Source organism: Malus domestica, chromosome 10, assembly GCF_042453785.1.
Source record: "Malus domestica chromosome 10, GDT2T_hap1".
Taxonomy (NCBI): Eukaryota; Viridiplantae; Streptophyta; class Magnoliopsida; order Rosales; family Rosaceae; genus Malus; species Malus domestica.
Genome location: NC_091670.1, coordinates 21,562,616 through 21,573,446, shown reverse-complemented (window position 1 = coordinate 21,573,446; position 10,831 = coordinate 21,562,616). Strand labels below are relative to the sequence as shown.

Genomic DNA, 10,831 nt, shown 5'->3' with positions numbered 1-10,831 from the left:
AGATGAGTCATTAGCCGTTCATGTAGTGGGCAATCGACTTGGTAGAGCCAATGTCGCTTGCTACTAGGGGCAAGAATATGATGATCATGGCAATTGACTGCTTCACTAACTGGGTGGAAGCATAGCCCATGACAACCACAACTCAGGCGGACATACAGCGCTTCATATGGAGGAACATCATCTACCGATTTGGCATCCATCAATCTATCGTCACAGACAATGGCCCACAATTTGTAGGCAAAGATTTGGCGAAGTTCTTCCAGAAATATGGCATCAAGTAACACATGTCCACGTCGAGGTATCCATAAAGCAATGGGCAGGCCGAAACATCCAATAAGATGATTCTTGACTGCCTCAAGAAATCCCTCTCTAACAAGAAAGGAAAATGCCCAGACAAACTTCCCAGATATTTATGGGCCTATCGCACAACCAAACAACGAGTAACCGGTGAGACTCATTTCTCCTTAGAATTTGGTTCAAAAGCAATCATTCATCCCAATGTCATCGTGCCAAGTATCAGTACTTTCCTGCCAAGCATCGAGCATAACAGAAATGAGATGGCCATAAACTTAGATATGGCAAAGGAGAAACGTGAGAAAGTCATCACCCACATTGCAGCCTACCGGCAGCAGCTTCTCTCCAGCTATAACAAAGAGGCCAAGATCCGGCAGTTCCAGCCTGGAGATCTAATCCTAAGAAAAGTCTTTATCACTGCTCGCAGAGTAGGCTCTAAAAAGATAGATCACATCTGGGAAAGTCCATACAAGATCAGCAAAGTAGGCGGCAAGGGTAGTTACAACCTCACCACCATAAACGACAAAAAGATCGAAAAACAGTGGAACGTCTACAATCTGGGGAAGTACCATGCGTTACCTCCCACTACATTAAAGCCTGAAGACTGAAGCAACTCGACGGGCACCACCTTGCAAGCCGATGACTATCCAGTTGTTATGCAGTTCCTACTTTACAGCTAAGTTTTCATTCGTTTCACTCATTTTCCAATGTGGAATTCAAAAGTAATTTACAACTTGGCTCGGCTGCATGCTTACAACAATTGATCACTCCTACACTTCAAAAGAAGATCGCACCCTTTTTAGGGACTTATCGCAAAAATTGTAGCCCTTGAGGACCAACCATACTCTCCAGTGCGATAGGGTAAACCAATTCCCTGGTACCCACATGGGTTTGCTCTCTGATGCGGGAGGATAAGCTATACACTCTGAATATCCAGACGTGGATGAGTCGGACTGCTCTAACTAGGTGCACGATGGCTTGCATTAGGATTCCTAGAAGTAGCCACAATGGTTTTTTTCAAGGCTTAGCTAACTGAAGGATTTTTGGTTTCTTGGCCTAATCAGTGGGGAACCAGGCCTCAGAGATAGATAAGGCACATTACGTAGTACACCCTATGGACGACTGCCCTGGAACCCTAAAGCTGCTATCAAGTGTACTAAGGTAGCCTACGGTTTTCAGAAGACTGTTAACGACTTGCCCTTCTAGCCATAAGCTACGCCAAACTTATACAACCACATTTTTTTTGTGAAAGTTTAAACAATTATCGTGCATATATGAAGCTCTATCCACTGTCGACATGTTACGCATTCGATAAGCTTCACCTCTGTCAAGCGCGAAATGTTTGTTTAGATCTACACTAATTCCTAAAGTGTTGTGATACTTGTTATGCAATCCACGGAATTGGTTACATAAAGAGCAAGAAGTTCTCATGGACCTTTGCCTATGAAATTCAATACAACCGTGTACTTTTGATACGAAAGGTTAGAGAATTTCATGACCCATAAATCTTTAGTATGTTGTGGTGCAGGCCACACAACTTAAGGGATTGAAGAAAGCCAAAGTTAATAACCAAGTGGTCACGTGGGCTCATTTGCTTCTGTAAGTAAGACATCTAGCTGACAACTTTGCAAAAGTTCTACACCAAAACCTACGGCTACATAAACTACGTGGGCATGTTTGCTTATAGAAAAGTAGCATGCCTGCCTCTAGTCTAAAGGTCAAAGGTTAGGCGTAAACAAAAAAAGCAAAAATGAAGAAAAAAAAAGAAACAAGTTTATTAAATTTTCTAGCAAAATTGATAAATAAATAGCAAGGGTCGATGAAGTTCAAGCAAAGCAAAAAAGCAACAAGGAAAATAAAGAAAATCTTAAAGTTTACCTAAAAGACTACTCTTCAGCAGCTTAGACATCCCACGACTACTCGATTGCCACACCTTCAGCAGCCACCACATTCTCAGCAGCACCATCATCCAGCGTTTCACCCCCGACTGCCACAGCCTAGGCACCAACTTCTCTGACTACTTCACCAATGAAAGCCTCAAAAGTAATGGCAAGCAAGTATTCCGAAGAAATAGAGAAGGTCTCGAAGTCTTTCCTAACAAACTCAAAGTAGACGGCCTACCAAAAAGATGATTTACATAACGCAACTTATAGAAATCGGCCTAACTTTGAACAAGCGAAGCCTTGAGTCCAACCTTCTCATATTTTAGCTACTCATTCTCCTTGAGCAGGCCAACAAAGACGCGCTACAACTCATCCACTTCATTCTTTAGACTTTCGTTCATCTTCAACGCACCTTGGAGTTCCAACACTTGGGGTTCAAGCCTTGACGATTTTCTGGAAGTAGATCACTTGATTACAAGCAGCAATCAACTCTTTATCCTTTGCGTAAGCAACAAAACAAAGCTTAGAAATGGTACGCTCAAGATCTTTAATCTGAGGTATGTAACAACTAATCTCATTCTCTGCACTTTTAAACTTAACTTGGATCGCATCAAACTTAGTCTTCAAGTCAACAATCTCGTAGCGAACAATCTCAAGCTGTAGAGAAATGGGGGCAGAGATATTAGACCCCTTTAAAGTGACGAGCTTAGACTCCAACTTGTTTATCTTATCAGCAGAAAAATAAGCCTCAACTGTCACAGTCGTTGCCACCTCCTTGGCAGTCTTAGTATCCCCTTGGTCAAGGAACATATATTCGGCAGCCAGAATTGCTGTTTTTTTCATCATGGTAAGCAGAGCAATCCTCCTATACTGAGTCGTATGCTTCACAAATGAACTTGGGCACACAACCTCTCTAACACCATCAATAAGCTTGGCACAAGTGTTTATGTCTTCAAGTAGATCTGGTTTCAAGAGGGCACAAATCTCAGCAGCCTCCCCAGAAACAGGCTTGGTGGATTTCTCACAACTGCCCACGCAAGCAGTCTTATCTTTCTTAGCAGGTGAATTAGTCTCAACAGCAAAGGGAATGGGTTTAGGCACCACTTTAGTAGCAGAGTCCACCTTATCGCTCCTCATAATGGCAAGCCTCTCCAAAGATGAACTAGACTTAGCTCCTAACGGACGTCTGGGCATAAATTTCAGCATTAAGGGCACGACGAAACCTTTACGTTGAGCAATCCTATCAGTAATCGTACTAGCCATCTTTGGCATGGCAGACATCACCGACTCAGATTTAGCAGCCCCATCTTTCAATGGGAATTGAGATCGGTGTGGAGCAAAAAATAATCAAAAAAATTATGAAGGTGACACATGAACGTTTGGGTAAAAATGAAGAAATTACCCTCGAGGCACACCAGGGTTCCCTTTTGCATGCAGCAGATAATAACGGCTCAATCAAGGAAGAGTCAAAAGTGATTATAATGGTATTTATTCAAATTCCTTTGATCACTCCTCATCAGATCCTTATTCAAAAGGTAACTCCCAAATTTCCTATTTAATTTAGGATTAAGTGCCATGTTAATGGCAAGATATTATTTCACATAATATCTTGCAATTATTCACCCGGTTACAGCATATGTGGCCGGCCACTATTCTCTAAATAGGGCCGGTCATTCCCCTATAAATAGCCATATTATCCCACTAAAAACCTAAGTTATTTGCTACCCACAAACTCCTAAACACATTCTTTTCAAAATTCTAACCTTGGCATCGAAGATTCTTCGGCCAATGCCCCATCCCATTCATCATGGGCACTTGAGGTTTTTGGCCTGAATCTTAGGTGTTATTATTTTGCATCTACATTTTTGTCAAATGAGAAAACGGCGGAAATTTGCATCCACACAACTAGCATCATTGCAATCAAACAAGAGGACCCGATTAGCCACATGCGGCAAACATCCATTCCGAGTATAAGAGTTTGTACTTTTAAAGCCTACGCTAATACTGTTGCATCCAAAACAAAATTTACTTCTCTAACAACATGCTTCCAGAATATAGACTCATGTCCATAATAATATTCTTTAGCCTCCAAGATATTAATTTATTTTGCCCCTTAGATAATTATTTTGTTTTTATTTTTTTAAACTAAAATTTTATTTGATAATTTGTTTTAATTTTAAAATAAAAATTACTTTAATAAGTTCTCAAAAGTTGGGGTTTTTTAAGTTTTAGTTCCTAATTTTTAGTTTTTTTTTAATAAAAGTAGTTACTAAATTTCAAATTTTAATTTTCAAAATTTTATCTTTTTCCACTATATTGTATCATCTTGAAGCTGCACTTAAACTTGTTGACACACCCCGATCCTAGAATCAAGGCATGCTGGCTGTCACGTGAGCGTGACGTAACTAAAAGTGCGATGCGGAAGCAAAAGATAAGAGAAATACGAAGGAATAAAAACCAACAACTAGCAATAATATCCAACTAGTATGCTAGAGTAAGTTTAAGTGTGAAACACACAAATTCAAAGCATACGTACTAGGTGCAGTCAAGTAGGACCATAACTAAATTACAACACCCGCAGGTGAGTCCTACATTTATGTAGTCTGTCAGTACGCCGTGGGAATCCTCGTGGGCCACTAACACTGCTAACTAGAACCTGGAGGGGCGCAAAACAAAATTGAGTGGGTCAGTAAAACCAAAGTTTTTCAAAAACATTTCATTTAAAACATTTCTAACCCCTCGCTGTAAAACCTGTATACTTTCCCAAAAAATAACATAATATGCATATACTTCTTCAAATATCTCAAATCACCAATCTTTATCAAAACCCAGAAAATATGCCATGCCATAAATGTCAATAACAGATTAAGAACACATCAATATAACAGGTGACATAATGAATCAACCGGAGACCATGCAGTTGGTCCTGTACGGTTAATTCCATAGCTCAATATCCAAACCAACCAGAGTCACCACCGTGACCTGTACGGCACTACTCTGCACATAAGTCAGAACTACCAGAAGTAGTCTGTACAACAAGAATGGTGTAATAATACGCTCTAGTGCTTCACTCATCAATCATCTATGCATATAATCTAAGGTCACCTACCAGTCGGAACCACCTCTAGTGATATGTACGACTAGCATGTCGGAACCCTCTCATGGTCTGTACGACATGCACCTACTTAGATCCAAGGTGAGCATGCGGTGCGGTGAATAATATAAGCACTAACACCAGGGGTGCAAGTTATGAGCTCTCAACACAATTCACATCATCAATGATTCACATAAATAACATAAAACTCACTGGATACTCACCTATGCGTCCACAACACCAATTCACATATATATATATATATATATATATGCATCAATTATCAATTCATATAATTCATAATATGTATGCATGACATCTTACAAAAATACTTTCTTTTAAATTCAATTTCTGGGAATTTCAATAGTATATAGGTAATAACAGAAAATAATTGTCCACTCACTGGTAAGTCGAAGGGTCGTAACCCCCGTGACGTCCCTGGATGCGCTCGTCCTCGGGATAGGTATCACCTATATGCGAAACAACTATAAAAACGTTAATTAAAGCACATAACCGACAATTCCTAATAATTTCTCATACGGTGCTCAATTTGGATATATGAATATACCACAGTGACCTATCTCGACGTCCCAACTAACACACCCCGTCCCGAAGGAGGACATGCTGGCCGTCACATGAGAATGACGTAACCATTTACACAGTTCGGAAGCTTTAAAGATACCATTACTAAGATATAACACCCGAGGGTGAATCCTACTTTTGTGAATTCTGTCAGAACATCGTTGGATTACTAATGGCCACCCAAAGCTCTGCTATCTTGAACCTGGAGGGGCACAAAACAAAGTTAAGTGGGTCAGTAAAACAAAGTTTTTCGAAAACATTTCATTTAAAACATTTCTAACCTCTCGCTGTAAAACCTGTATACTTTCCTAGAAAATAGTATATAAATAACCATATATAATCTCAAAACTCAAATCACAAGTCTTTAACACTTTTTGAGAAAATATGCCATGCCATGCATCAAAACATAATAAGGATGCAACATTATAACAGGTGAAATAAGGAATCAACCGTACGGCACGCCTTGATTCTAGGATCGGGGTGTGTCACTTGTAGCTTTAATTTCTCTTATTTTCATGCATTTTTTTCAACATTGGCATAATCAAAGACATCAGGGCATCTCTATGGACTCTCTCCTCTGCACATCACCCCTACCTCAAGCATTTGAATGCTGTATAGTTTGAGCTCCATTGCAGCATCAGGTGTGCCTCTCGAGTATGCATCATCCTTCAATGTGACATCAAATGCATAAGTCACCCACTTCCTTAAATCAAGCCCACCCAAAAACATCAGCTATGCATCCTCCTTCAATGTGACATCAAATGCAAAGCTCACCCACTTCCTTAAATCAAGCTCAACAAAAAACATAAGTTGTCGGTCTTTTTGTGTCATAATCTCGAGTAGAATCACACCAAAGCTATACACATCACCTTCAGCTAATACCTCAATTCCATGTCCATATTTTGTTTCACAACCTAAATATATATATATATATATATATATATATATAACACAGTTAGAAGCAATTTCTCTCAATCATAATGCTCCTTTGTGGAGTATAAATTTATGTCGTATGCATACCTAGTGGATATAACCAAGGAATCTACTCTTTTAAAAAAAATAAAAATAAAAAAACAGGGCGCACATGCTAAAGATTATGAAACCATAAATATTAGGCTACCTCTAATTCCCCTATTTCTTTTTCCTGGTTCATAAAATAGAGTAGGGGATCTAGCTTTAGATTAAAAGATCACAAAAGTTGTTTTTCACTTTGATTCTCATGTCATTTGATAAATAGAATACATAGATAATATTTTCCAGTCAGCATACTAAAAAAAATCTAAAGGACGCATCATAGTAGCTCACTAATTCAAATGATCAAATGAATTATTAGTGAGCTACTAGAAGATGGAGATATTGGATTAGTCATTTAACAAATTCAAAGTGAAAAAACAACCTTTGTGAATATATTCTAGGCATCTCATTTAGCAAAATGAGCAGTGGATGGTGAAAACTCATTTTTCTGACATTCACAACCATAGGGGCACTTTTCTTAGCAATATAGTCCTTAGCTTAAAGTCAAAATGTTTTCCAGTTGTATTGAATTTGCTTGACTAACCAATTTTCTATGAATTTCTAAATGAGATGCCTAGAATCTATTCATTTCAAGTTAAAATCCAAAACTGGAAGATGGAGATATTGGATATTGAAAAGTGATTGAATTGGTAGTTTAACAATCGATTTAAACTATATACACCTACATGTATCAAATTCGATCTTAGATAAAAATGAAGATGCTGATGAAATAATCGATTCTTGGTGAGTCATCACTTCTACTTTTTTTAGGTGGTCCGACCAAATTTTCATCCATGCAATCTACTCCTTTTTGTTCAGTAGTATATTGCTCACCTATTTGCCTAAAAAAACAGTTAGTCTATTCTAATAGTGTATATTGAATTAGTATCTACTTTTGATGTTCCACTTTTCTTTCTAAGTTACATTCAATTTTTAACTCTAATAAATTATGGTATTTTTTTGCTCCTCAAATATGTTGTACTCTTCTATCTAATATTAAATTTTCATTTCTTCATCTGAGATCATGTGTAGTCATAAATCATATTTTTTTATAGTTTCTAAATATTATTTCTCATCTAAATTATCAGTATTTTCTATGAGATCAAAATTATGTTCGATAAATTAATATCTAAATTATTAAAAGGCATATGAATACTTTCACGAATTCTTTCAATTTTACTTTCATCATCTTCTAAATTCTCTAATTGCTTATAATTACTAAACCTAATTGTTATGTCTCCTGCATTAGTTTTATATATTTGTACATGATCTGAATGCCTATTTTTGCTACTTGTAAAGTAGGTAATGTCCATTGGGCTCTTTCTAAAATGTTATTACCTAGAAGTTTTGCTTCTATCTTTACATGCTTACTTCCAAATGTTTGAACTAAATCTTGAAACTCTAAATGAAATTTATGATTATATTTATCAGATATTTTTCCTATGTACATTAAGCTAATGAAATTTATGCTTACTTCTTCCTCAATGGGATAAATATTTGCTGCTCTCACTATTTCTTTTCCTTTTTTTTTTGGAAGAGTTCTATTTCTATTATCAAGGGGACTAATCTTAGGTCTTCTACTATGATTATTCGTACTCAAAATTAAATTTTCTAATTTTTGTAATAAAGGTGGTGGCAATGATGAAAATATGTTCTGTACAACTTGATTGATTTCTGTCACATCCCGGCTTAGGCCCTCACCACATTCCGGGCTCGATTCCGCCGTAACACGATATTATCTGCTTTGGGCCCCGACCACGCCCTCACGGTTTTGTTTCTGGGAACTCACACAAGAACTTCCCACTAGGTCACCTATCTTGAGATTGCTCTCGCGTGAACTCGCTTAACTTTAGAGTTCCGATAAAATCCGAAGCCAGTGAGCTCCCAAAAATGCCACATGCTAGGAAGAGATGAGAATATACATATAGGGCTTATAGAATCCTCACCTTTGGGCGATGTGAGATCTTACAATTTCTGCTATTTGATCTTCAGCTTAATCTAATTTTTATGCTAAATTTAAAACTAATTGAATGATTAATGGCTCATTTGGTTGTACTTTTGAAAGAGCCAAAAACTTTTCTTAATAAGTAAAAGTGCTTCAGTTTAAAAAAAATGTCATCTGTCAAATATTTTAAAAGTGTTTTTAGTTGGAAGTAAAAGTAGTAATAAGCATTTTCTAAGAAGGACCAAGGAGATGCTTCCTCCTAAAAGTGATGCGCAGAGAAAACATGGGAAACTCTTTGCTTCATTTGCACGCAAAATTTTCAATTCTAAAATTATCCCTATTTTTAAATTTTTGCAAAGTCTAAAATGTCATTACCCTTTAAAAAACATTTAAACTACCATCAACAACTTTATTTAAAATGCACGTTGAAAACCTAAAGGTTTTTTTTTTTATTTGTTTAGATTATTTTGAAGGCTAGAGCAGTTTTCTTGATCTCCCATATCTTGGGCTCTATCTTTCCCAAATCTCTTTACAACTTCATCATCTGAAAATTTTGTGAACGTATATATGCTATTTCTTATCTTAGATTTGTATGTAGTGTGTGAATTTAATTGGTGATATGTTATGTTTGCAAAAATTGTTGTAAATTTTGAACCATACGAAAATAATTTTGTTTGGTGACCGTTCATTTGCCTTCCGAAGATATTTTTTACATTATTTGTTTGGTGATCATTCATTGACCTTCTATAGATATTTCCTACATTATTTGTTTGGAGATCGTTCATTGTCTTTCATAGATATTTGTTTGGTGATTGTTATGAAGCAATATGAAGCAAACTTACCGATGCATGACTATTGTCTTTTATGATTGTTATTTTTAACTTGCTGATAATAAACTTCTTGCAACATTAATGATTGTTATTTTTAATGATAACATATCCTACATTATTATATAACAAATACTATGCATGATTGCTGTTTTTAGAATGTATTATGAATCATAACATCAATTCTCAAATTTTACAGACTGCTTGCCTATTCTCATGAATATAATATAGAAACGACTATATGCATTTTGCACACTTGTGAAAAGATTATTGAGAATTATTAATGAAAGCTTTTTTTTTTTTTTTTTCATTTGACAACCAAACACTCTATTTAATTAAAAAGCACTTCCATACAATATAAAAGCATTTAATTGGTTGCATGCCAAATAACAAACTGCTTCCTCATAAAAGTGTTATTGAAAAATGTTACAAACAAAAACTGCTAGTGAGTAAAATCACTTTATAGAGTAGCATATTCAAACAAGCCCTAATTATTTTGTCTAATTAGAATATTACTACTAGCTACTTGTGATACAAAATCTGTTAAACTAACTAGTTCTTTATCTAATATACTAATTTCTTACAAAGTTTGATTATATTTTCTATTCATTTAGGGATTTATTTTATTATGCAACTTATTGCTCTGTTAATATTTTTTTTTGTACTAAATGTATTTTTTGAACTTCTAATTTTAATTAGTTAATTATCTCTAGTGATCTAATTTCTACTTGTTTGGGCTTACAATCCATAATATCTATGAGCTGTTTTATTATTATTTTTCTAGGAAATATTTGAATATTTTTTAATTAGGATATAATATAATCTAAATCATGCCTAATGGTCTTTATGGAGTTTTTCTAAAAGTAGCCTAATAACTAGTTTAATAAATTATTAGGCTTAATATTTTCTAATTTCATATTTTCTGCTTGACTAATAATAAGATCTACAATATTATTTGCTTGAGATTTTTCTTTTTTGTTAATCACTAATTTCTAAACTAAGGTAACGTATCATAAACTAAAACATACTTTTCTCTAAAGCTATTGCTAATTGATTTCTTAAATACTCTTTCTTCTCACAAAATCTACAAAGTATGAGTAGTTGCTCTACTTGGTGTTAATATATTATGCTGAACTTGGAGTGTTCAATACACTAAGATAAAATTTAGGAAAACTAATGAAAATGACTTGAA

General features: G+C 35.7%; 1 protein-coding gene across 1 annotated transcript; it reads left to right on the top strand.

Moving 5' to 3' along the window:
- Nucleotides 1–338: 338 nt before the first annotated feature.
- Nucleotides 339–902, top strand: LOC139188608 (uncharacterized). The gene has a single exon (XM_070806226.1). It carries the CDS (start codon nt 339–341, stop codon nt 900–902), a length of 564 nt encoding a protein of 187 aa, XP_070662327.1.
- Nucleotides 903–10,831: the final 9,929 nt, after the last annotated feature.

Excerpts from the sequence above, each read along its gene's own strand:
- LOC139188608 (XM_070806226.1), top strand. The coding sequence starts at position 339 with ATGATTCTTGACTGCCTCAAGAAATCCCTCTCTAACAAGAAAGGAAAA.